The sequence below is a fragment of the Euphorbia lathyris genome, chromosome 10 (assembly GCF_963576675.1).
Source record: "Euphorbia lathyris chromosome 10, ddEupLath1.1, whole genome shotgun sequence".
In the NCBI taxonomy this organism is placed as follows: Eukaryota; Viridiplantae; Streptophyta; class Magnoliopsida; order Malpighiales; family Euphorbiaceae; genus Euphorbia; species Euphorbia lathyris.
The window spans coordinates 34,484,917-34,512,796 of NC_088919.1; the positions used below are offsets into that span (position 1 = coordinate 34,484,917).

Below are 27,880 nucleotides of genomic sequence, written 5' to 3' on the forward strand. Positions count from 1 at the left end.
CGGCGAATATTGCTGCTCATACTCTAGCTATGACTGTTATTGTTTCTTTAGCTCGGGAGGAATGGCTAACAATGCCTCCCAATTCTATTTGTAACTTCTTCTCAATAACTTCTTAATATATATTTGCATTTCAAAAAAAAAAAAAAAAGATAAATATGATTTAACATGTTATTCTATTTATTTATTAAATGGATTAATTGTCTTTGATATTATTTTTATGACCCAACCCCATTTAATTCGTTTTTAAATTACGGGTCACAATATGAACCACTTTAACAACCTATAGTTAAAAAACAACAAATCCAATAGGAACCATTTTTTACAACCTCTAGAATTTGTCAATTATATTTTTTTTTGTCTGAAAAGAATGAATTTAATAAGTCTCTATCGGGTAATCAATGTTGAGTATATATTATAAAAAAAATGGAACAACATTAAAAAAACATAGGACAAAAATAAGAACGAGAGGACTTCGCTAAAGAGTGAGCCACCCCGTTCGCTTGTCGCTTTACAAAACAAACAAAGTAATTGTTGTTAAGAAGAAAAGAACGACAATAGGAAATGAACGAACCAAATTCCGATACATCGTCAGTTCTGGAATTAATAGCATCGACCACAGATTTTGCATCCGACTCAAAAACCACCTGACTATGTCCCTCCTCCGTCACCCATTTTAACGCAGAATATAGCGCCAAAGCCTCACACTCTTGCACCGACGGTAATCCGACAGCGATTGCGGTCCTCGCTGCAACAAATCTCTCATCCGTGTCTCTTAAAACAGCACGTAGCCCAACCTGCATGGTATCCCCGAAACAGGCAGCGTCCACGTTGCATTTTAGACCTGAAGACGGCTTCCGCCACTGAACTTCTGATAAATTCGCTGTTGTACACAAATTACCACCCCTTGCAGCAGCAGCTCGTGCCTTTCTCCAGTCCTTTAGAACCTCGGCAGCCACAGTGATAACTTGGTTTGAACTTTCCGATAGATTCTGCCACAACTTTTTATTTATGCTTCTCCATAAACTCCAAAGTATCATTAGGAATTTCTCCCACTAAATATGGATAAACAAGTCATAGCAGCAAAAATAAAACCAAAAAAACTATCAGTCGTTGCTGCCAAAGGTTGCAAAAGCAACAATAATCCCGCATCCCGCCAAGCATTAACAGCAAAAGGATATAAAATGAATAGGTGTCAAGCATCTTCAAGATTATTACCACATACAACACACCTATCCGGAATCTGTAATCTTTTCCTGCATAAATTAAAATGCAATCGCAAACAATTTCTAACAAGACGCCATACAAAAAATCTAACTTTATAAGAAATATTTGCCATCCAGATTTTATCCCAATCACCCGTAACAATCAGATGATCATTAGGAGCCACAACCTCCATAGCCAATACGTAAGCATTGTTTACCGTATACAGATCCGACTTGTTTTCATTCCAAATTAATCTATCCGAAGCAACCCCAACTCATAGAGGAAGTTTAAGAATTTCCTTAACGTCTCTCCAAGAATAACTCCCTTATTGTCTATTATGTTTATAAAAACCGACAAATTGTAACAATTTTTTTTTTAAAAAGTAATCCCAAAAAGTTAAGTACTTCGATAATGAAAATTTTGTGAAATTGGGAAAAGTTCAACTAGCCGAACGAAAACCTAATACGAGGAAAGGAACCTTCTTCAACCTCCATTTCCGTCAAAGTTTATATTATTTTTCTTCCAAAATTGCTATGTAGACTTTGATTGAATGAAAGGTTTTGAAGGGTAATTAAAGGCAGGGTATAGAAAGAGGGGAGAGAGGATATTATCATTACCGTTGTTTGGGATTCATCAAAACCCTTTCAAACCCACCGATTTGGTGGATTGAAAATCTATTAAAAACTTATTGATTTTTAACCCTTCAAAACCTTTCATCAACCCTTCAAAACTCTTGTCCTCCTATTTTTCAATGTTATCAGAACCGGACAGGACATCAAACCGGATTTATATACGGGTCACGGGTCATTTGGTCGGACCGGATAGCTCGGATTGGTCGGACCGGATGACGTAATAAATAAATATATAATATTTATATATATTAAATATATATAATTAAAAGATAAGGTGTAAAAATATCCATAACATTGATAACCAAGAGCAATTTTACCTCTAACGTCTAACACGGTGCAATTTTACTCCTAACATTCTTTATTCTGCAAAAGTTGCATATCAATTGGGTCAAAAAAAAAAAAAAAAAAAATTCACATTTTTGGTGATTTAATAAAAGAATTTGAGATTAATATTTTTAAATTCGACAAAACATTTGTATTTTTTGTCCAAACCGTACAATATACAGTATAATTTTTTAAATTTTTTTTGTTAAAAAAATTCACGTCTATTTATATTGTTGTGATATATTACTAATTAGTGATAAAATAACGTAAATGTGAAGTGTAGATTATATGATTAATGATTGAAGACAATTATTTCTTAAATTAAGAGTAAATTTGCTCTCTGTTGTAAATTTTAAGAATAAAATTACACTATTTTAGACATTAAGGGTAAAGTTGTAGGGTTGTTTTATTTAGTTTCACCTTAAAAAAATTGTCAACCAATAACATTTGAATTTAAGTGTATTATAAATTGTAATTCAAAATAAAGGGTAAATGATTAATATAGCAAGAGAGAGAAATAGAAGTAGGATAAGGGTCTTCTTGAGCTGCCATTTAGATGTCTTTCAAACACCATCCCATTAGCTGTCATTTAGCTTTTCAAAACCCCTCGAAAACACCCATACCTTTCCTTCTTCCTCTATCTCTAACTCACTTCCAGTTTTTCAAATTTTTCCAGAGAAAAAAATTCACAACAAAAGAAGAAGCAGCATTTGGGTTTATTACATGTCTGGTGTGAGATGAAGAAGATTATTCTATTCCTCTTCTCATTTCTCTCTTTTTCCCACAATTTCTTTGTGGCTTTCTGTTTCGTTGTGCACATCTCTAATTTTTTTTTAACAATAAATCTTCAAAAAACCGGGATTGCACCGGTTCCCGGTTTGACTTCCGGTTCCCGGTTCAACCCCGGGCCAGTCCGGTTTGTTGAAGAGTCAACAAACCGGACTAGTTCGGACCGGACTTCTGGCCGGTTCTTGGTTCGACCGGCCGGTCCAGTCCGGTTTGTATAACATTGCTATTTTTTAATCTTACAAATAGGGTTTGCACTAACCCTTCCTGCTTTACCTTAAATTACCCTTTAAAACCTATCATCCAATCAAAGGGTTAGTCTACTAGCCATGACTTTATTGCATAAACTTCGAACACCTGCTACCCTCAGAATCATAATCTGGCAATCTCCAAATAATCCTAGGTTCTATAGGACTAGAGCAATTGTTCGTGATGGCATGGATCGTGATATCGCTCGCCAAATCTCTTATGCCTCCATTAAAGAAGCCCAGGCTGCGCTTTTAGACTACTTGCATTGCACTAGAAGCTTAGAGTTTTCTGATGCAGAGCATATGAGTAAAAACTCGCCTAATTTTCTCGGGCGGCTACTGAAGAAGGTTAGTATTGCTGATTCTGATATTGGAGACTCTATAACTCGCTGGTTGCGTTTTCACCCAATTAATGAATTTGAGCCTTTCTTCGAGAGTTCTGGTTTAGGACCTTGTCAGTATAAGCCTCTTCTTCCGCGTGATTCGATGTTTTTAACTGATGATGATTTACTGCTGGAGAATTATCATGTTTTATGTAATTATGGGGTTCCAAGAAATAAGATTGGGAGGATTTATAAAGATGCAGAAGAAGTTTTTCGTTACGAGTATGGTGTCTTGGCATTGAAACTTAGGGCCTATGGAGAACTAGGGCTTGAGCAGTATTTCATGGTTAAAATGATTGTTTGTAGTCCCTATATTTTGATTGGGGATGTGAATGTAGATTTCATTAAGTCAATAGAGATATTGAGCAAAGGGGGAAGACAATATTGTTGGATTGAGCAGCATTCGTCGGAAAATACTTCTTATAATTGCAGCCAGTTGCATACACTTCTAAACTTATTTAGGAAAACGGGCTATAATGAGGAAGACTTGGGGATGCTCTTAAGCCAGCATCCCGGGATTATTTTTGAGAGTTCAGGGGAAAAGACATTATCACTGATTGGATTTCTATTTAAATTTGGATCCTCAATGAAACAGATATGTCACATGTTTCTTCAGTTCCCTCAATTGCCAGTTGGGAAGTTTCTTCTGAATTTGAGGGGATGTTTTCTTTTCCTCAATGAGATTGATATGGAGGCAGTAGATATACAGAAGATCATCTGCTCCCATTGGCTTTTAATGGGTTCATGTTCATTGAAGAAAAAACATACCTTGCTTTCTTCTTTGCATGTAGGAAAGGGGCGAATTCGTAATCTCATCCTGCACAACCCAAACGAAATGAAGAACTGGGTGATGGGATCAAAATTAGGACCATTGCCGAGCTTAGGAGAGAAGCAAAGAATGTCGAAGATTAAATTTTTGATTGACTTGGGATTTGAAGAGAACTCGAAGGAAATGAGAAAGGCACTGAAGGCTTTCCTAGGTATAGGATCAGAGCTCCAAGAGAGATTCGATTGTATCATGCAAGCTGGTTTGGATAGGAAGGATGTTATTGAAATGGTGAAGACATCCCCTCAAATTCTTAATCAGAAAAAGGAAGTTCTCAAAATGAAAATTGATTTTTGTGTAAATGATTTGAGATGTCCCGTATCGAATTTAGCTGCCTTTCCATCATATCTTTCTTATTCAATCGAGAGAGTCAAGCTTAGGGTAGCAATGCATAATTGGCTCATAGAGCAAGGAACTTTGGGTGCTGTACTATCTTTGAGTACTATACTTGGTTGCACAGAGAACTTATTTGTTAGAAAGTATGTAAAACATCATCCTAGAGGCCTTGCAGTGTGGCAGGACCTGAAGGAAAAAATTTATTCTTAATATTAGCTGTCCATTCCTTAACTAATAGTTTACTTGGTTTCTGCCTGTTCTATAGAGAATGTGCGTTAAAGTTTTCACTTAGGGAAATTTGATTTAGTAATGCATTCATATAAGCAAAGGAGATGTAAGAGGTAAGTGTTATCTATTTATTTTAAATATGGATATTGTTCAGGCCTCAGATTGCTTCCGGTATTTAGGATCTATTATCCAAACGGATGGAGAAGTAGATGGAGATGTTGCTCATAGGATTAAAGCTGGTTGGTCGAAGTGGAAGAGTGCTACGGGTTTCCTTTGTGACCCCGGCATGCCAAATAGATTGAAGGGGAAATTCTACCGGACGGCAATTAGACCAGCATTGTTATATGGTACGGAGTGTTGGGCAGTGAAACACTGCCACATCCATAAGATGTCGGTGGCGGAGATGCGTATGTTGAGATGGATGTGTGGTCATACGAGAAAGGATCGGGTGAGTAATGAAATAATTAGGACAAAAGTAGGGGTCACATCTATTGAGAATAAAATGAGAGAAAACCGACTAAGATGGTTTGGCCATGTGAGACGTAGAGCGCTTGATGCGCCGGTTAGGAGAACCAAAGAGTGGCAAAGGGATGTAGTAGTGAGGGGTAGGGGAAGACCTAAGCAAACTTGGAGGAGGGTGATCGAGAGTGATACGAGTTTACTGGGAATTGAGGAAAATATGGTAGTGGATAGGACGGAGTGGAGGGAGCGAATTTGTGTTGCTGACACGACTTGATTTCACGGTTTTATATGATGATTCATGTTAGCCGACCCCGAATCATTTCGGGACTAAGGCTTTGTTGTTGTTGTTGTATGGATATTGGCAGGGGAAGGCTTGCCCCCAGTACACCCTTGTGGTGGGACCCCTCCCCGGATCCTCGCTCAGCGGGGACGCGTAGTGCGACCGGGCCGTTTTTTTTTTTTTTTTTATGGATATTGAGATTTCTTTTTTTTTTTTTTTTTTTTTGTATTTGGATGATTATTAATTGCTAGACTTCAAATGTATTGAGATTTTTGTTCTTTTGAAATTGTTCAACTTTTAAGATCCTATAGGTGCATTCTATGTTGCACGGACACGGACACGGATACGGGAAACGCCATTTCTATAAAACACAGGACACGGATACGTGGGGGACACGTGTAAATATTAAAAATATTGGGGCAAATTTATAAATATTAAAAATATATTTTTATATATGATTTTTTGTAATATAACTAAATAAATACATATAAACGAAATTATAAAACTCTTAACTAAACATAATAAAAGCTTTCCTCCTTAACAGTAAAAACCTATTTCTTCAATCATTTATAGATGGATGGAGAAGTTTGAGAGTTTTTGTATTAATGGCATATTAATTCCCCCTGTCCCTGTCCTTTGTAGTTTCTGACTCGCCAATGGAATAAGAATCAATCGATGATTGAAGGAGATGAACGGATGTTTTCAGAATTGAATAGAAGAATCGGAATACATCCAGAATTGAATTGAAGAATCGGAAACGTATTGGACACGCGATACGTGATGAATCCGGCGTGTCCGTGCATCATAGGGTGCATTGCAATTGTTTTTCTAATCATTCAAGAACTTGTAGAAAACTTAGTTTAACTTGGTCTAATTAGTAGATCGGTGATATCCAAAATTGTATCTGATTGAGCATTTAGGAAATACACATATGTCTTCATTGCATTCTTTGGTGTGGTATGTTATGGGGTCTCTCATGTTGAAAGATTGATAATTCGATCTTTTGATATGAAAAAGAATTGTCAGTTTCGCATAGTAATCCACATATGGTGTACTTATTGTGATGCTCTTATTTGTTAATGTTTTTGGGGGACAAGTGATAGTTTATCATTAATTTGATAGCGGTCTGTTACATACATGTTTGTTTATAGCCTGTATTTGTCAATCGTGCCATAGACAATGGTATGCTTGGTGAATCTGCTGCAAAATTAGGGCTTACTTTTAGAATTTGAATACTATGCTCTTGTTATCTTTCTCTTCGAAGTGTATAGTGAATGCCGTTGTTTTTTTTCTATTTCCTTTTTAGTTTTAGTTATTGAGAACAATTTTTTTTTTATTCTTCCTTACTGATAAGGGACAAGAAGAGGTTGACAGAGTATTATAAGGAATCTCCTTCGTAAGGAGATGTAAAGGAGCACAAGTGAGATGCTTCTCAACTTTTTTCAGAAGGCAATGCGAGATTGAAGAAGGGTCATTTGCTTATGATAAAGATACAAATGGATCACGGTATGCTACCTGCTTTCTTTTTAAATGAGAAATATCTTCTGTTTTTCTTGGTTCTTAATCATTCCTCTGTCTGTAGTAAGGGAACTTGTCAACTTTTCCTCTCTATTCACAGTGGATTTGGTTATGTCACATACAGGATAGTGGAGGCGGCGAAGAAAGCCATAGATGATCCACAAAATAACATTTGAGGTAAACCAACAGTGACAGATCCATGATTACTATCTCTTGTGATTTATGGGTGGTAAACACAACAAATTTAGCATTGCAATCAGACTTAACCAATTTTTCAACAATTTTTAATCCGAGGAGAACGCCTTTCGACTCAAAAGTCAGTATGTTTTTAACACCCTTGGTACCGAGGGAAGAACATTTTGCATGTAAAATCTGACCAAAATGGTCACACGCCATAGCTGCAATTGCACCTTACTGTTGAGAATAGATGCATCACGATTTTCCAGTATAACTCCTTCTTCAGGGCGTAAAAAGAAGCCAACTTTGTATTCTGTGCCGTTAATATTTTTTGCAGCTCATGTAGTTTTCTTCATAAATTGTCATTGCATTAGATCTCATAACTATAATGAATTTCTTCTTCTTGCCGGAAGGAATCATAGCAATCTTCTAATCATTGTCATCCTCGAAGTCTGATCGGTGTTTAACGGTTGAAAAAAAAGGCAGTTGAAGCCTTTCTTCAAGGCTGAAAGTAGCCTTAGACTTAGAGCATTCATCGGTGGTGACGCACAAAACAAAGTATTGGGTCAAATGACATTTCATTATACATATAGTCAAATCTTGGAACTAGACAGATTGGGCCAGATTAAAAAAACTAATTTCTAAGCCATGAATATAATATTGTGCGTCTTTTTGGCGTGTTGTTATATTTCTTCAGCTTCTGGAATACATGTTCGAATGCTTCGATCTATTGTGGGTATTAACCAAAAATTAGACAATATCTTACTCGTTAGAATGATGTCCCTTAAGTTTGGTAACTTCGTACGATGGGGATGTTGTCACATGTTACTAACAAAAAGGAATAAAGTTCATCTCTAAGTTATCGTAGTTGATAAATAATTATGAAGTCTAATGCAACTTTTGGTGTAGGGAGAGAGTTGAAGCTAACAGGTTTTGTTTCTTCACCATAAAATTCAATAGTGTATTGACATATAAAAGTGAACTGTTATTGCCTGAATTTGAATTATCTGTTAAAAAAAATGTAGATCTTCTTTTGTGGGGTTCTGATTGCTGGGAAAGACTGTAATTGTTGATGTTCATAAGGGAAAAATAGTACCAGCACAATTGCCTGCAGCAGTTGTTCCGGTTCCAGTATCAATGTCGATAACATGCTGCCCGGAAAAGTGCATTCTGGCACTTCGCCTGCTGGCTGCTCCTATCTTCAGACTATGCCTCCATTCCCTGCTTCTTCTTATGTAAGTCCTGTCACAATCACAAATACTGCAGGCAACAAAATCTTTGTTGAATGTTGGAAACGCTACTGGAATCACCGCAATTTAAACTGAACATGTATACTATACGTTTTAAATTATAATTAGGTTGACTATGATTAGTTTTATGTAAGTACTTACTCAAAATTTCGCTTGTTAAATGCCATTGTAGAAGACATTTTTTTTTCTTGAAAAATTCATCACGACATATTTCATTCAGGCATTAATATAATGAAAATGGATATAAATTTTTAACTCCTACTTATTATCGTGAAGCTACTTTTCTTTTCCCTCTCTAGTAGCGAGCGGTGAAAGATGGTCTAATATTACACAAACTGTCCAAGCTCTTACAAGAGGGTTAGCTCAAGGGAAAGCATTAGAAGCAACGGAAGAACGCCATAGCAACTAAGTACAAAACTTCTCTAAAGTTGAATGAAGGTAGATATTGGAGTCACACCTTAAAAAGAAAACATTTTTGTTGTTGTTAGAGGTGAATTAAATCAATTCACTCTTTGTGATGGTTGTAATATGCATTCTTTTATTGGATAAAAGCTTCTATAATGAATCTCTCTCCTAAGAAATAAGAGAGTTAGCATAAGTCGATAATTATACTACAAGAATGCTCAATTAGTGAACTATTACAATTTATTATGGGTGGCTATTTCTAGAGTACTTGGTAAGTTTGGTAGCTTTTACTACTGGTTTTAGTTGTGTTTTTATATTGTGTAATTTTGATTTATGTTCTATAAAATTTCTTTTATTGATAAAAAAAAAAGCATATTTTTGTTATCATTATTATTTGTTTCACATTTAAATATTAAATTACAATTATATAGATTAAGTTTATATGTAATTATAAAAGTATAAAAATAGAAAATAAAATGTATATATTTTTTTAGTACCACATTTATCCTTATTGAGATAATTCTAATTAAAGTTTAGTTACCATTAAGGCTTCTCATTTTCCCTGCATTAGTGAGAATCGAACCTCAATTATCTTCCACAAAGTCAGCTCATATTACTAATTAAATTATAAGTCATATGCATAAATTAATATTGATTTATTTTTGAAAGAGGATTGATTTATTAATTTTTACTTAAAGAAACCATTATTTGAATTGTTTTTTTTTTTGGTAGAAACAGGAAAAGAAAGACCAAACTAGCCTGGGATAGGAGGATCAGAAAGGGTGGTAACACCTAACATCCCCTCATGTCCAGCCGCCGCCAAGCGATCCGCAATCCGGTTCTGTTCTCTGAAGATGTGGCTGAACTCTAAGAACTCAAAGGAGGAGCCAAGACTTCTAATAGCTTTGATAAGGTTCTGGCTATTAAGACAAATAGCATGATTATTAGAAATCATACTAATGGCCTCCTTATTATCAGACTCCACAGAAAGCCTCTTAATACCCAGATTTCTGGCAAGCTTGACACTAGAGAGAATACCCCAAAGCTCTGTTGAAAATGACGAGCCCAATCCCAGGTTATGGGTGAACCCAGACATCCAGGCACCCCCGCGTCTCTGAGAACACCTCCGGCCGCGACTCTTCCATTGTTGAGGCAGGAGCCATCCGTATTCAACTTCACCACCCCATCCTTCGGCCTGCTCCAACCAACAAGGTGAACCTCTTTATTTTGGGTAGACCTGGCAAGGGGGTCCCCTTTGAAGCTCTCAATAATAGTAAGGAGCTTATTCGAGAAGAACTCAGGTAAGTTCTGAATAAAAACAGTCTTCTCACCAAAGATCTCCTCGTTCCTCCATTTCCAGAGTTGGTGGCAAATGATAGCAAAGAAAATGTCACCATGCTCCATGTTAGCCAGTAACTTTCCATTAACCCCATTAGAGAACCAGTCATTCTCAGAGTGGGCAAAGAAGGAGGGGAGAATGTGATGCGGAAGAACTTTCTTCCATACCTCCTTACTTCTAGAGCAATCCCTAAGGGCATGGCACAAGGTTTCAACATGGCCTCTGCATCTACTGCAAGCTCCTGAATCCGCCAAATGCCGTCTATGTCTATCCGAATTAGTAAGCAACCTGTCCTTAACTCCCAGCCACAGGAAGCTCCTCATTCGATAAGGGATTTTCAGAGCCCAAATGGATTTCCAAGTATCCGAGAGAGGGTCGGATCTGTCGAGAGTAAAGGCTTCAAAGGCAAATTTGCAAGAGTAAGCTCCATTGTTAGTCAGGGCCCAATAATGCCTATCCTTGTCCTCCTCAAGATTACTAATCTTAACTCCCCTGATTCTGAGGAGAGTATCCAGGCTCAAGAAGGTATCAAACTTAGACCAAATCCAGTCCCCATCAGAGTCCACCACATCAGCAATCCTCCAGTTGCGGATATTGCTAGGCGGGAGGGGGGGGGGGGAGCTACAAACATCTATAAGCGGTTTATCTCCGATCCAGATGTCATACCAGAAGCTAATGGACTTACCATTACCCACCTCTAGGCCAACCCCCGAGCAGAATTCAGCAAACACAGCACTGAGCCCTTTCCAAAGGAAAGAACAATTGACAACTCTCTCTTTAGGGCCCCCAAAGATTTTGTCCTTTCGATACTTGCCACAGAGCAGACGAACCCAAAGAGAAGAAGGGTTTTGCCACATTCTCCAGAGGAGCTTCATTAATAAAACTTTATTGTTTTCCTTAGCTTGTCTAATGCCAAGACCCCCCCTGCTTTTAGGCTGGCATATCTCCTTCAAAGGGACAAGGTGAATCTTCCTTCTCTCTCCAGACTCTCCCCAAAGGAAACGCCGGTTGATTTTGTCAAGCTCATTGAGAACCGGCTCAGGCAATTTACAGGCTTGCATGATATGATTGGGAGCCGCGCAGTTGACAGACTGAATTAAGGTTAGACGGCCAGCCATGGAGAGAGAATTGGCCTTCCAACTAGCACACAACCCATTAGTTTTATCCAGAGTCTCTTTAAAGGAGGCTTTGGAAACTCTGTCGCTGTGGAGGGGGACCCCAAGATACTTACCCAAAGAGTGAGTAAGAGGAATGCCAGAAAGATCGCTAAGTTTTTTACAAATGCTTCTATCCATGTTCTTAGAGCAAAGCATCCGAGACTTATGAACATTGATCTTCTGGCCAGAAGCGGCGCAAAAGCAATTAAGGATATCCATGACCACACCTACTTGCTCCTCATTCCCTTCCACAAAGATCATCACATCGTCAGCGAAGAACAAATGGGAAATAGGAGGGCAAAACTTGTTAATGGACACAGGATGGAGAATCCCCTTACTCACAGCCTCTTGAATTAGGTGAGCCAGCCTTTCCATAGCAATCACAAAAAGGAAGGGGCTCATAGGATCTCCTTGACGGATACCCCTGGAAGGAGAGAACTCATCAGACATATCTCCATTGATCAAAACCTGGAAAACATGAGAAGAAACGCAACCCTCAATCAATCTCCTCCAGTTCTCAGGTATACCAGCTTTATTTAAGCTATCCATAAGAAAACTCCAGTTTAAACGGTCATAAGCTTTCTCCAAATCAAGTTTGAGAGCCACGATCCTTTTCTTACCTTTCCTCATTTTCATGGAATGAACCATCTCCTGGGCAATAACCACATTGTCCATCATTTGCCTACCAGGAACAAAACTACCTTGATTTTGGCTAATAATCTCAGGAAGGATACGTCGGAGCCTATTAGCCACAATCTTAGTGATAACTTTGTATAACACATTTTACAGACTGATCGGCCTCATCTGTAAAAAGGAGGAAGGTTTTTCAACCTTAGGGATCAGAACCAGGAGGGTTTTGTTCACCAGCCTAATATCGTTGGATCCGCCGAAAACTCCTAAAATAAAGCTGTAAACGCCTTCCTTCACCGTATCCCAGTGTTTATGGTAGAAACTAGCAGGAATACCATCGATCCCTGGAGCCTTAGTAGCTCCAATACTGGTGAAAGCAAGATCAATTTCTTTCTGGTCGATAGGATGAAAAGCTTCTTCAATAGCATCCTCCTCCAGCCTAGGAAAGGAGATCCCGGATTGGGCTTTGTCCAGATCCACTTCATCCTCTTTAAAGAGGTCTTTATAGAAATCAAGAGCAAGGCGACGAATATCTTCCTCCTCATAAATCCAATCACCATTGGAGTCTTTAATAGCATCGATCTGGTTCCTCTGCCTCCTAATAATAGTAGAGAGGTGGAAGAATCTGGTGTTTCGGTCACCGTCCTTAATCCAAGCCTTTCTAGATTTCTGGAACCAAATGAGCTCTTCCTGTCTAAGCACCGCTTCCAACTCGTTCTGGAGAGATCTAAGATGACAATTCAGACTGTGGTCAAAACGGGTCTCCAAACAGCGTTGAATGCCTTCCATTCTCCTTAAAAGTTTATTTTTTCTTCGGATAATATGGCCAAAGATGTTTTTATTCCATCCCACCACATTTCTTCTAAACTCCTCAGCAGCAAGGAGAACATTGGAATGAGGTTGCCAATTATCTTTAACAAAATTTCTGAACTCAGGATGGGTATCCCAAGCAACAAGGTACCTAAAAGGTCTATTCCCTTTGAGCCGATGACCTTTAACCAGCTTAACGAGGATAGGACAATGGTCAGAATGACGAAAAGGGAGATTCAGCACGTTCACCTCGGGAAATCTATAGATCGCAGCCACATTCGTATAAACTTTGTCCAACCGGACAAACACGCTATTCCTTTTCCAAGTAAACTTGTGGCCAACCGCACCCAGGTCCGACAGCCCGCATAGATCCATATTCTGCTTGTGGTTAAGGCACCGGTTGACATAATGATTACCCCCCCCCCCTTTTCTGATCACTCATCAGGGCAATATCATTAAAGTCACCAGCAACCAACCAAGCATCCACCATGTTTGTACTAATAGAGTACAGGATCTCCCAAAGCCTCTTCCGGTTAGTCAAGACCGGATCGGCATAGACAAAGGAAACAAAGAAAGGTTTGTTGCCAGGATAACACACCTTACTATGAATGAATTGATTATCAATAGTAATAATATCAATATTAACACGACCTAGCTTCCAAAAAAGCCAAATCCCCCCTGCTCGACCAGTCGCCTCCGACCTGACACACTTCCAATTCTTAAACTTTTTAACCACCTCATCTGCTTTAGAACCACTAACCTTGGTTTCAAGAAGAGCAAAACAAGAAGGATTAAATTGCTTAATAAGATCATTAACATGGATGCGGGTCGCCTTGCTAGCCGCACCTCTAACATTCCAAACAAAAAAGTCCATCAGAAGGAAGACAACTGATCACAGGCCCAAATCCTAGAGCAGGTATTTATTCGGGGCTCCTGAGAGCCTAGAAGAGGTGCCAGCCGACCCTCTTTTATCCCAAGAATCCAAAGAACCAAGGTTCTTTTTAAGGTTAGCCTTAGGTTTCTTCAAATGTAACTTATTAACTCCTATAGACTTTCCAATTAGGGGGTCTACAAGAGGATGCAGGATACTAACCTCATTAAGCTTTGCTTTCCCTGTCGAGCCAGTGATCTGGGATTTCCCCTTAGCGTAGGCTTTGGGATCGAAGAGAGGATTAATAGAGTCACCAAGGATGGTAGCTGGCTCAGCAGACTCAAGGCCTGGCATACTTAACTCCATATGCTCAATAGGTAAATCCGAATCCTGACCATCCTCAAGAGATAGGGCTCCGAATCTAGATCCTGAACCGGAAGCTAAGACAACACTAGCACCACTCTTAATATCAAGAGGCCTAGCCTTGATCTCAGGAGCAATTTGGAGAGAGTTCATCTCCTTGCTGATATCTGGAACTTGATTCCGAGTAGCATTAGCACGTGGCTTTCTTCGGACCGAACTTTTGGCCAACATCCATGGCCCAAAGTTCTTATCTTCACCTTGGCTAGCTTCAGCTCTACCTATGATAGGCTCCACCACCTCCTCAACCACTTTCCTTCTTTTAGGGCAGCCATCATAGGTATGGCCAAACATACCGCATTCATAGCAGATATTGTGAATACCTTCGTATTCTATATGAAAGACCTTATTCTGAACGGAGAATTTAGACAGAAGAGGCTTAGCAAGATCAATGTCAATACAAACCCTGGCAAACTTGCCTCTTACTGCCCCAACGGTAGTTTTGTCAACGTGGTGAACTTTCCCAACCAGGCCACCAATCTTATTCAGAAATCTTTCGTTATAGTATTCAATGGATAAACCTGGGAATCTAACCCAGGTAAGGATCCTATTAACAGAGCAATCATGCGGATTAAAATTTGGGATCCATGGCCTCACCGCTAAAACATGATTGGAGATGATATAAGGTCCACCATTAACTACTGCATTATAATCTTCTGCCCTTGTAAATTTTATGACATAATAGTCATTCTCCAGGTCTGTGATAGTAACCTTCCCTTTCTTTGCCCATTGGGCCTGGATCCTCTAGGCAAAGTAATTGAAGCTTATCCTTTTCCCAAGCACAGTGACAATTAAGGAGAGTTTCCATTTGGATCTAAGAATCTGCTTATCTTCCGATGAAAGCCGGATAACAGGACACAACGGGTCCTCTTGCTCACCATCCTCAATATCTGAGTCAGAAAAAACTCCCTCATAATCCCCCTCGATAATGTCATCCTCAATCATGGGTTCTTCCTCAACCACCCCCATCACCTTATCTCTCCAGGATAAATTCCCCAGCCCTATTCCAGGGTTACCAACAAAAGCGGGATTAGAACTAGGAACTGAGACATTCTGGCATGCAGCCCCCTGTGCCAAAGCCCCACTCAACGGGGGAGCCTCAAAATTCCTAATCGCCCTAGAATCCATGACAGTCGTCGGGGCCTCGCCCAGGGCATCCTCCTTCACTGCCGGCTTCACCGCAACGCTGCCTACACTAGCCGAAGCTCTAGGCGCGGGCCTGCCGCCCTCCCCAGCCGGGGCGGGGCTTGCCACATCGCAGGCCAAGAGCAAGCAAGATCCTGCCCCCCGCTCCTGCCCTCCCTCTCCTACAGCCGGCAACCCAACATCGCCCACAAACCCGCCTTCGACACCAACCAGACCGGGCGCCACCGATGTCACGGCCTTCTCCTGGCCACGCTCTGAGATACGAAATCCCGCCCCATCAACCAATGCCGCCGGAACCGAACCTCGCTCCCTCGATCTCTCTTGGACACGGTCGGCGCGCAACCGTCTACCACGCGGAGAACCAGGCGCCGATCTCCTCGCCTCCTCCGCCAGCCCCCTAGCTACGTCACAATCCGCCGCCTCCTTCGTCGATCGGCCGCCCGCTCCTCCAAAAGTCGACCTAGATCTCGCCTCACGCTCCTTTGCCATGGGAGTCGCCAAGAGAGAGAAAAATTATTTTGTAATCTGAAACTTTGAAAACTACAGTTGTTCGAAATTTCTACATCAATTAAAACTATTATTAAATATACAAAATAAATACCTTTTAAATACCTGCTCTAGGATTTGGGCCTATGATCAGTTGTCTTCCTTCTGATGGACTTTTTTGTTTGGAATGTTAGAGGTGCGGCTAGCAAGGCGACCCGCATCCCGAGATTATTTTGGAATGTTAGAGGTGCGGCTAGCAAGGCGACCCTTTTTTGTTTGAATTGTTGCCAATGAATGAAAAATATTAGGTGATTAAACATGACAAAAATTAAATTTGGATATATTTTAATTAATAATAAAATTAATATAAATAAATATAATAATTAATATAATAATACTAAATCCTACCAAAAAAATATAATAATACTAAAATATTAGTTGTTAAAAAATATTCTTTTGAGGTTATAAATTGAATATATATTTGGAAAAATGTTATTATAGCGACTCTATATTGAAGATTGATAACATCGGGATATTATCCATGGGATCAAAAAGGATATTTACTAAAACGGCCGCGTATTTGGACGGTCTGGGAAGCAATGGCGTATCAAGCAAGTCATCCGAGTGGCGGATTGGATCACCTAGATTCCGCCACACACTATCCGTAGTCAAACCTACGTGAGACCCGCCATCATGCTTCAATCCGCCCGCCGAACGATTGAGCCGATTCCCAATAAAGGCACTTAATGATCCGTTAATGAGCTAACGACCATGCTTAAAAGAGATCTGAAACCACCATTAATGAGGCATTAATGGAGACTTTCTGGTTACTGGGAGTTACGATCACATGACTATAAATAGCTTGCATCACAAGCTATTGAGGTACACATTCACATTCACGCTCTAAACCCTACTCTTGTCAGTATAGTTTATTCATTATTCCTATACTGACTTTGGCATCGGAGCTTCCCCCGTCGAACCCAACGACGCCCCCTCACAGGGAAGGAACCCGGTCAGAAGTTCAACGCTAGTTATCAAAGATGAAATAGAAAAAAAAATTGGATTACAAAAAAAGAGAGTAGATTGTTGAAGATAGTTTTACCTACCTATTTGACTCTTGATCACTTTAAAAATAACTTGAAGCATTACGTGGCTCTTGGCCTATTCAAACAATTGGTATTTGTTCCTCACCTATTAAATAATTATTTGTTAACATTTATGATCCGATCTATCAAAATTGATGAAATCTCAATGGGTATGGATGATAAATTACTAGTTGAGATTTCAACAATTTTAATACTTGAGGAGAAAAATATTAACAAATAATAGGTTAGATGAAAATAATATTTTGGATTAATCGAGTAACAAATGTTACAAATAATAAATCATAAATAAAATTCAACATTTTTTTTTTTGATAAAGATGCTTAATCATTTCATTAGATGATAAAATACGAGTACATCATGAAAATAGCAAGGGATAAAACCTTACACAAGTACAGGCAAATGCCTAATATAACATCCATAAATGAAATAAAAGGACTACAAAGAGCAAAAATAACCATAAAGGTACAACTACAACAATAAGACGATAAAACTCATACTTCTCCCGAATCCAACTCCACATAAAAGCCACCGCAAACCAATCGTCATCATTTAGTTTCTTCCGACTAACTGGACTACCTGGATCTGAGTCCTTTTTACTGGTGCAACCCCGTAGAGCTGTAGATCTACGAATAAAATAACACGTTTCCGCTCTTGCTAAATCTGAAAAAAGCGTAAACGACAGAGATATAGCTAACGAATGCGAATCAAATGGAGAAAATCCGAAGAAAGGAATGAGTTTTCAACTGAAAACGAAACACTAAAAAGCTAGAAAAAAATGAAAAAACAACCATAAATGGAAGGAGGAAGAAGGAAGACAAGCTTCCTTCTCCCTCCTCCGATTAGATCTAGCTAGTTTGTTGTAGCTTAGAGTTGTAAAAAAAAATTGGAAAAGGAGAAAAGGAGACAAGGAATGGAAAGAAAGAAGGAGACGGCACAGAGGAAGAGGTGGTGGGCTGCAAAGGAGGGGGGCAAAGATTAGGGAAAAACCTAGAGAGAAGGTTTTTAATCAATTTGATTTTATTTTATATATAATACGTGCTATTTGATTTTTATCTATTCAAAATGTTGAATTTTATTATTCTAAGTCTAAGAGGTTAACGAGGAGGGTGGAGGAAACAGGTGAGGTAGCCGCCTAGAGAGAGAAGCTCAGCCTTCTCTCTCTAGGCGGCTACCTCACCTGTTTCCTCCACCCTCCTCGTTAACCTCTTAGACTTAGAATAATAAAATTCAACATTTTGAATAGATAAAAATCAAATAGCACGTATTATATATAAAATAAAATCAAATTGATTAAAAAAGTTATGCCTATTAGTTCTTTAAAATTAACTAAAGTGATATAATTAGTTTTTTAAATTAAAAAATGAATTCTGTTCTTTGGAAGGGATTTCAAATTGAATGTCACCATTACAAGTTAGATTAGAGACCAATATTCTTAAAAATAAGATTCAATCGCTTTTAAACAAGTTCATAAACTAATAAATAATTTTAAATAAGTTCTAAAGCTTTCAACAAGTTTCAATATGCAGAGATTAATTCACTTTCTGAACCAAGACTCATGATATATTGAGCGTTTAATAAAATTCGAATGTCTCTAAAAAAAAAATATGTGAAAATAATATTAACTATAAAAAACTGAAAATTAAAGGAACATTGATAAGGAAAATATTGTGAAATTGGGCGCTTTCCGTCAAGTACCAGAAAAGGTACCTTCTTCAACCTCCATTCCCGTGGAGTTCATATGTTTTTCACTTTTTCTTCCGAAATTGTTATGTATTCAAGTACTAGCAGTAGCCATGACTCTATTGCATAAACTTCGAACACCTTCTACTCTCAAATGGGCTTCCAATTCTGTTGATTTCTACAAAATCATAATCTGCCAATCTCCAAATAACCCTAGGTTCTATAGGACTAGAGCAATTGTTCGTGATGGCATGGATCGTGATATCGCTTGCCAAATCTCTAATGTCTCCATTAAACAAGCTCAGGCTGCGCTTTTAGACTACTTGCATTGCACTAGAAGCTTACAGTTTTCTGATGCAGAGCATATGAGTAAAAACTCGCCTAATTTTCTCGGGCGGCTACTGAAGAAGGTTAGTATTTCTGATTCTGATATTGGAGACTCTGTAACTCGCTGGTTGCGTTTTCACCCAATTAATGAATTTGAGCCTTTCTTCGAGAGTTCTGGTTTAGTACCTTGTCAGTATAAGCCTCTTCTTCCGCGTGATTTGATGTTTTTAACTGATGATGATTTACTGCTGGAGAATTATCATGTTTTATGTAATTATGGGGTTCCAAGAAATAAGATTGGGAAGATTTATAAAGAAGCAGAAGAAGTTTTCCGTTACGAGTATGGTGTCTTGGCACTGAAACTTAGGGACTATGAAGAACTAGGGTTTGAGCAGTATTTTATGGTTAAAATGATTGTTTGTAGTCCCTATATTTTGATTGGGGATATGAATGTAGATTTCATTAAGTCAATGGAGATATTGAGCAAAGGGGGAAGACAATGTTGTTGGATTGAGCAGCATACGTCGGAAAATACTTCTTATAATTGGAGCCAGTTGCATACACTTCTAAACTTATTTAGGAAAACGGGCTATAGTGAGGAAGACTTGGGGATGCTCTTAAGCCAACATCCCGAGATTATTTTTGAGAGTTCAGGGGAAAAGACATTATCACTGATTGGATTTCTATTTAAATTTGGATCCTCAATGAACCAGATATCTCAGATGTTTCTTCAGTTCCCTCAATTTCCAGTTGGGAAGTTTCTGCTGAATTTGAGGCGATGTTTTCTTTTCCTCAGTGAGATTGACATGAAGGCAGTAGATAAACAGAATATCATTTGTTCCCATTCGCTTCTGCTAGGTTCGTGTTCATTGAAGAAAACAAATACCTTGCTTTGTTCTTTGAATGTAGGAAAGAAGCGAATTCGTAACCTCATCCTGAACAACCCAAAAGAAATGAAGAATTGGGTGATCGGTTTAAAAATTGAACCATTGCGAAACTTAGGAGAGAAGCAAAAATCACAAATGCTGAAGGTTAAATTTTTGATGGACTTGGGATTTGAAGAGAACTCGAAGGAGATGGAAAAGGCACTGAAGTATTTCCGAGGTGAAGGAGGAGAGCTCCAAGAGAGATTTGATTGTATCATGCAAGCTGGTTTGGATAGGAATGATGTTATTGAAATGGTTAAAAAATCCCCTCAAATTCTTAGTCAGAAAAAGGAGGCTCTCAACATGAAAATTGATTTTTTTATAAATGAGTTGAGATGTCCCATGTCGTATTTAGTCGCCTTTCCATCATATCTCTCTTATACAATCGAGAGAGTCAAGCTTAGGGTAGCAATGAATAATTGGCTGAAAGAGCAAGGAACTCTTGGTGCTGTACTATCTTTGTGCACTGTAGTTGCTTGCACAGAGAACTTTTTTGTCAGAAAGTATGTAAAACATCATCCTAGAGGCCTTCAGGTGTGGCAGGAGCTGAAGGAAAAATTTGAGCCTTTCTTGGAGAGTTCTGGTTTGGGACCTTGTCAGTATAAGCCTCTGCTTCCGCGTGATTTGATGTTTTTAACTGGTGATAGTTTACTGCTGGAGAATCATCATGTTTTATGTAATTATGGGATTCCGAGAAATAAGATTGAGAAGATTTATAAAGAAGCAGAAGAAGTATTTCGTTATGAGCATGGTGTCTTGGCCTTGAAACTTAAGGCCTATGAAGAACTAGGGTTTGAGCAGTATTTTATGGTTAAAATGATTGTTTGTAGTCCCTATATTTTGATTGGGGATGTGAATGTAGATTTCATTAAGTCAATGGAGATATTGAGGAAAGGGGGAAGACAATGCTGTTGGATTGAGCAGGATTTTTCTGAAAATAGTTCTTATAATTGGAAGCACTTGCATACACTTCTGAACTTATTTATGAACACAGGCTATGGTGAGGAAGACTTGGATCTGCTGTTAAGCCAGCATCCAGGGATTATTTTTGAGAGTTCAGGAGATCGGACATTATCACTGATTGGGTTTCTATTTAAATTTGGATCCTCAATGAAACAGATATGTCACATGTTTCTTCAGTTCCCTCAATTGCCAGTTGGGAAGTTTCTTCTGAATTTGAGGGGATGTTTTCTTTTCCTCAATGAGATTGATATGGAGGCAGTAGATATACAGAAGATCATCTGCTCCCATTCGCTTTTGCTGGGTTCATGCTCATTGAAGAAAAAACATACCTTGATTTCTTCTTTGAATGTAGGAAAGGCGCGAATTCGTAACCTCATCCTGCACAACCCAAACGAAATGAAGAACTGGGTGATGGGATCAAAATTAGGACCATTGCCGAGCTTAGGAGAGAAGCAAAGAATGTTGAAGATTAAATTTTTGATTGACTTGGGATTTGAAGAGAACTCAAAGGAAATGAGAAAGGCACTGAAGGCTTTCCTAGGTATAGGATCAGAGCTCCAAGAGAGATTCGATTGTATCATGCAAGCTGGTTTGGATAGGAAGGATGTTATTGAAATGGTTAAGATATCCCCTCAAATTCTTAATCAAAAAAAGGAAGTTCTCAAAATGAAAATTGATTTTTGTGTAAATGATTTGAGATGTCCCGTGTCGTATTTAGCTGCCTTTCCAGCATATCTTTCTTATTCAATCCAGAGAGTCAAGCTTAGGGTAGCAATGCATAATTGGCTCATAGAGCAAGGAACTTTGGGTGCTGTACTATCTTTGAGTACTATACTTGGTTGCACAGAGAACTTATTTGTTAGAAAGTATGTAAAACATCATCCTAGAGGCCTTGCAGTGTGGCAGGACCTGAAGGAAAAAATTTATTCTTAACATTAGCTGTCCATTCCTTAACTAATAGTTTACTTGGTTTCTGCCTGTTCTATAGAGAATGTGCGTTAAAGTTTTCACTCAGGGAAATTTGATTTAGTAATGCATTCAGGAGATGTAAGAGGTAAGTGTTATCTATTTATTTTAAATATGGATATCCTAATTATTTTAGCTAAATACTTGACCATTTTGCATCCATCCCCCAAAATGAATGTTTCTATTAGTTTAACACCCCATGAATCAAATTCAAGAGTTGATAATCTTGCTGTCATTTTCTTTATGTTAGGAATATGATAAATTTTGGAACCCACAAATCTCTGTGTTATTGAGATTTCAATTTTTTTTTTTTTTTTTTTTTTTTTTTTTTTTTTGTATTTGGATGATTATTAATTGCTAGACTTCAAATGTGCTGAGATTTTTGTTCTTTTGAAATTGTTTAATTTTAAGATCTTATAGGTGCATTGCAATTGTTTTTCTAATCATTCAAGAACTTGTAGAAAACTTAGTTTAACTTGGTCTAAGTAGTAGATCGGTGATATCTAAAATTGTATCTTATTAGAGTATATATTATTTATTTATAGATGATATCTTATCTGTATATTTTACACAGCTTAGTTCCCTATTTTTAGCCTAAAATATAGGGTTAGTCTTTCACTACAAAGTAAACTGTACTCTAACAATCAATGAGCAGTTTATATGGTTACATGGTCTTAGAGACTAAAACCTAGTCTACCTCTCTCTCTCTCTCTCTCCGTTCGACCTCTCTCTCTCCTCCTACCTCCCTCATCGCCGCCGAAACCCTAAGCCGCCGCCATGACCAACACATCGGCCACCTCAAACACAAACACCCCTAACACCAAAAATTCCAACACCGATTCACCCACCAACGAAACAAATTATACCACTCATCCCTCCCTCTCAGTATCAAATATCTCAACCTTCATCAAAATTACCCTGGACATTGAAAAAGGTCACTACCCAACCTGGGCCATCTTGTTCAAACTCCATCCCAAACCCTTCCAAGTCCTCGACCACATTATTCCTCCCCCCACCCACAAACCCTTCCGCCAACTCTCTACAAACCAAAAACCCTAAACTATGGTCCCGTATTGATGCTGTGGTCCTCTAATGGATTTACAGCAGTATTTCGATTGATCTGCTTCACACCGTTATTGAAGCCGATTCCACCGCAACCACAGCTTGGAACCGTCTACAGGACATATTCTCAGACGACAAGCACTCTCGTGCTCTCTTCCTTCAACATGAATTCTCAAAAACCAAACTAGACGATTTTTCTGATATCTCCTCTTATTGTCAGCACCTCAAATCCCTCTCCGATCAGTTATCAAATGTAGATTGTTCTGTTACCAATGACCAAATCGTTCTCTAACTCATATCTGGTTTAACCGATGCCTATGATACAATTGGAACTCAGATCCGCCATGGGGACCCCCTCCCTCCCTTTCACAAAGCCAGATCCATGCTAATCCTTGAAGAGACAACCTGTGCCCGCAAAAACATTCTGTCTTCAGACTCAGTCGCCCTAACCGCCTCTTCCACCGACTCCGCCGCACAGCCGTCGAACTCCCTCCAGCGCGGCATGCGCAACACCGCGCACCTCAATTCTACCACGGTGGTAGATACGGCGGATGACAGAACCACGGTAGAGGAGGCCGCTACCACTCCCGCTCGTCGATGCATCCTGGTTACCGTCCAGCCACCTTCCCGCCGTGGGCCTACTCTTACCCGTGGGCGCTGCAACAACCGTGGGAAACTCCACCTTGCCCTTATCCGACATCAGGTCGACAACCACCACAACCTGGCATTCTCTGACCTTGCCCTCCCATACTGCAAGCATATTTTCATATGGCCTCCCCGTCGTATGCACCAACTGATATTGCACAAGCAATACACACCATGTCGATTACACCACCTTCTGATCAATGTCACATGGACACAGGAGCCACATCTCACATGACATCTCGCAAAGGTACACTCACTTCTTATTTTAATTCGAGCCTCAATGGAAATATTATTGTCAGTAATGGTCATTATGTGCCTATTTGTGGATCTGGTAATGCATCTTTAGCCACTAAACATCACCCTTTAAGATTAAACAATGTTTTGCATGCTCCTCAACTCATTAAAAATCTTATTTATGTCCGTCAATTTACTAGAGGTAACCAAGTTTCTGTAGAATTTGATCTGTTGGGTTTTTCTGTGAAGGATTTACATACGGGAACACGTATCATGAGATGTAACAGTATGAGGGACCTATATCCAGTCATATCTAGTCCATTCACCTCACCATTCCTCTCATTCTGTTTTTACTGCACTGTCTTCTGATGTTTGGCATAATCGTTTAGGACATCCAGGGCCTCCCATTTTGAACGCCCTGCTGAATAACAATTTGATTTCTTGTAATAGGATTAATGATGTTTCTGTTTGCTCTTCCTGTGTTAATGGAAAACAAGTTAAATTACCGTTTCAGTCCTCTTACGATTTTCCTTGTATGTCGTTTGATTTAATTCATAGCGATATTTGGATATCTCCCAGTTTAAGTTCCAGTGGTCATCGTTACTATGTGCTGTTTCTTGACAATTATACAAATTATTTATGGACTTTTCCATTAGCCCAAAAATCTCAAGTTTATTTTGTGTTTCTTAGTTTTCGTTCATTTGTTCGCACGCAATTTGAACGTGATATTAAAGTTTTTCAATGTGACAATGGAGGTGAATTCAATAACAATTCTTTTCGTCAATTTTGTCATACTAACGAGATGCAATTTCGCTACTCATGTCCATACACATCACCTCAAAATGGAAAAAATCAGAATGAACAATTCGAATTATTAATAATGTCATTCGAACTGTCATGAACCATGCATCCATTCCATTTAGTTTTTGGCACCATGCCCTTGAACTAGCCACTTATCTTGTGAACATTTACCCTCACAAAATCTTGGGTTATCAATCTCATACGAAAATTCTGTATCAGAAAGATCCCACTTATTCACATCTCCGTATCTTCGGGTGCTTATGTTTTCCTCTTATTCCCTCTCCGTCCCGTCATAAGCTAGAGGCTCGTTCGTACCCGTGTGTATTTCTCGGCTATCCCACTAACCATAGGGGATACAAGTGCTATGATCCGTCCAAAAATAAAATAGTTATATCCCGACATATCGTATTTAACGAATCTGTCTATCCCTTTTCGCCACAACCGGCGAATCGCGGGTCCATCCCTGACCACCCTACAGCAGCCGACGGTCTGCTCCTTTATACTCCTGTCGTCCACCTTTGCAAGTCGTCCTTGTCGCCCCCCACGTTAGTATAATTCCCCGCGTCTCTGCCTTATCCCTCAGTTCCATCGTCCCCCTGGTCAAACTCCTCCCCGTCGTCCCCCGTATCTTCCGCATCGTCGACTTCCCCTGTGTCTTCTCGGTCATCATCCTCCCCTGCGTCCCTTGCATCTTACGAGACTCTATCGTCTCCCCCGTCTATCCAATCCCGCTCGTCCCCTGCTCTCCCATCTGCTATACCAAACTCGAGTTCGACAAACAGCCGCGCCTCACCCTCTCCATCTCGCACAGCCATGGCTATCGAGTTACCAATAGCCACATTACCTAATCCTAACACTCATATTATGACCACACTAGCACAACATAGGATATACAAACCCCGTCGTATGCTTAACCTATCCGCTTCTGCATCACCTGCTATATCCCCTATCCCCAAAACACCAGCCCTTGCATGATCCAAATTGGACAGAAACCATGACTGATGAGTTTGAGGCTCTTATTGAAAATAAAATGTGGGTACTAGTACCCCGTCCAAAAAATGCTAATATTATTCGTAGTTGGTGGATTTTCAGGCACAAGACCAAGTTCGATGGATCATTTGAAAGATATAAAGCACGGCTAGTGCGGAATGGATCAGGACAATTGGTCGGAATTGACTGTGGTGAAACATTTAGCCCTGTGGTTAAGTCGACAACTATTTGAGCTGTCCTCAGTATTGCTCTTTCCAGAAATTGGAATCTTCGCCAGTTAGATGTCAAAAATGCCTTTTTACACGGAGACCTCAGTGAAACAGTATACATGCACTAACCATTGGGGTTTCGTGATTCGAAGCATCCTGACCATGTCTGCTTGCTTTAAAAATCATTGTATGGACTCAAGCAAGCCCCAAGGGCCTGGTACCAGCGATTTGCCGCATTTGTCATCTTCATGGGTTTCACCAATAGCATATCTGATCACTCCTTATTTGTTTATCAACACAGTACAAACACAACTTATATTCTCATGTACGTGGATGATATTGTCTTAGTTACCTCCTCTAACAAGCTTCAAGATTCGATATTTTCAAAATTGAAATCAGAATTTGCAATGAAAGACTTGGGTCCGCTACACTACTTCTTGGGGATTTCTGTCACTTACTCACTCGGTTCTCTATTTCTATCTCAACGTAAATATGCTTCAGAAATCATTGACAAACCTGGACTTGGATCCTGCAATCCAGTCACCACTCCTGTCGACAGTAAGCAGAAGCTCAGCATTACCTCCGGCTCCGCCTACCACGATCCCATAGAATACAGAAAATTGGCAGGTGCTCTCCAATATCTCACACTCACCAGACCTGACATATCATACGCAGTCCAATAGATCTGTTTGTTCATGCACGATCCCAAGACATCTCATATGGCTGCCCTCAAACGAATTCTTAGGTATATTCAAGGCACCCTTGATCTCGGTCTTACTCTAATTTCATCTGCTCTAGGTCAATTAACTTCCTACATTGGTGCTGACTAGGCGGGTTGTCTTTACACTCGTCTATCGACATCAGGCTATTGTGTATTTCTTGGCAATAATCTTGTTTCTTGGTCAACCAAACGACAGCCCACTCTATCTCGCTCAAGTGCAGAAGCAGAATACCATGGGGTCGCAAATGTAGTGTCTAAAACATGTTGGATACGTAATCTTCTTCTTGAGCTTGGCTGCCCAATTCAGAAATCAACAGTAGTATATTGTGACAATGTCAGCGCAATTTACCTCACAGGAAATCCAGTTCAACACCACCGCACCAAACATGTGAAAATGGACATTCACTTTGTCCGGGAAAGGGTTGCTAAAGGAGAAGTCTGAGTCCTACACGGTCCTTCTAGATATCAAATCGCTGACATCTTCACCAAAGGACTGCCCCTCACCGCTCTTTGAAGATTTTCACAACAGTCTCAATGTTCGGTCTCCGAACCTATCGACTACGGGGGTGTATTAGAGTATATATTATTTATTTATAGATGATATCTTATCTGTATATTTCACACAGCTTAGTTCCCTATTTCTAGCCTAGAATATAGGGTTAGTCTTTCACTACAAAGTAAACTGTACTCTGCATATATACGAATTACATATCAATAACAATCATTGAGCAATTCATATTGTTATATATCTGATTGAGCATTTACGAAATATCTTTTGTTTTTCTTGGTTCTTAATCATTCCTCAGTCTGTAGTAAGGGAACTTATCATCTTTTCCTCTCTATTCACAGTGGATTTGGTTATGTCAATACAGGATAGTGGAGGAGGCAAAGAAAGCAATAGATGATCCACAAAAAAAAAACATTTGGGATAAATCATAGACTTTTTTTTTGTTGACATCTTCATATATTTGAAGCTTGTGAGACCAGCTCTCTCTTCACAACAGAAGACATTATTACGTGCAAGTCTCAACAACACTATGTTAATCCCACAAACATATTACTTAACATGGGGTTGTTTTAATTGTATTGGTTTATTATAAAGTTTAGTCTCATTTCATGTTTGTATAAACATTTTATGATTACTTAAATAAACTTGAGATTTGTTTTATTTAACTTAATTAGTTCTGATAAAAGATAAAGACCTTTATATAGTTTAACATACTATATCTTATAAAACAAACGATAATGAATGATTCATTTACAACTGGTTTATATCCTACAACAATTGTCTATAGGACATTAAACCCCAACAAGGAGCATGCAATAGGGGCAT

General features: G+C 39.2%; 2 protein-coding genes across 2 annotated transcripts; both read left to right on the forward strand.

Annotated features, from left to right (window-relative positions):
• The first annotated feature begins 3,214 nt into the window (after nt 1–3,214).
• LOC136209795 (transcription termination factor MTEF18, mitochondrial-like) lies at nt 3,215–6,790 on the forward strand. The gene has a single exon (XM_066001377.1). It carries the CDS (start codon nt 3,275–3,277, stop codon nt 4,946–4,948), a length of 1,674 nt encoding a protein of 557 aa, XP_065857449.1. The 5' UTR covers nt 3,215–3,274; the 3' UTR covers nt 4,949–6,790.
• An 11,906-nt stretch (nt 6,791–18,696) lies between these two features.
• On the forward strand, nt 18,697–27,525 carry LOC136208234 (transcription termination factor MTEF18, mitochondrial-like). Its single transcript, XM_065999029.1, has 2 exons — nt 18,697–21,973; nt 27,397–27,525. Exon 1 carries the CDS (start codon nt 18,817–18,819, stop codon nt 21,850–21,852), a length of 3,036 nt encoding a protein of 1,011 aa, XP_065855101.1. The 5' UTR covers nt 18,697–18,816; the 3' UTR covers nt 21,853–21,973; nt 27,397–27,525.
• Nucleotides 27,526–27,880: the final 355 nt, after the last annotated feature.

Coding starts and splice junctions, on each gene's coding strand:
- LOC136208234 (XM_065999029.1), top strand. CDS start 18,817: ATGACTCTATTGCATAAACTTCGAACACCTTCTACTCTCAAATGGGCT.
- LOC136209795 (XM_066001377.1), top strand. CDS start 3,275: ATGACTTTATTGCATAAACTTCGAACACCTGCTACCCTCAGAATCATA.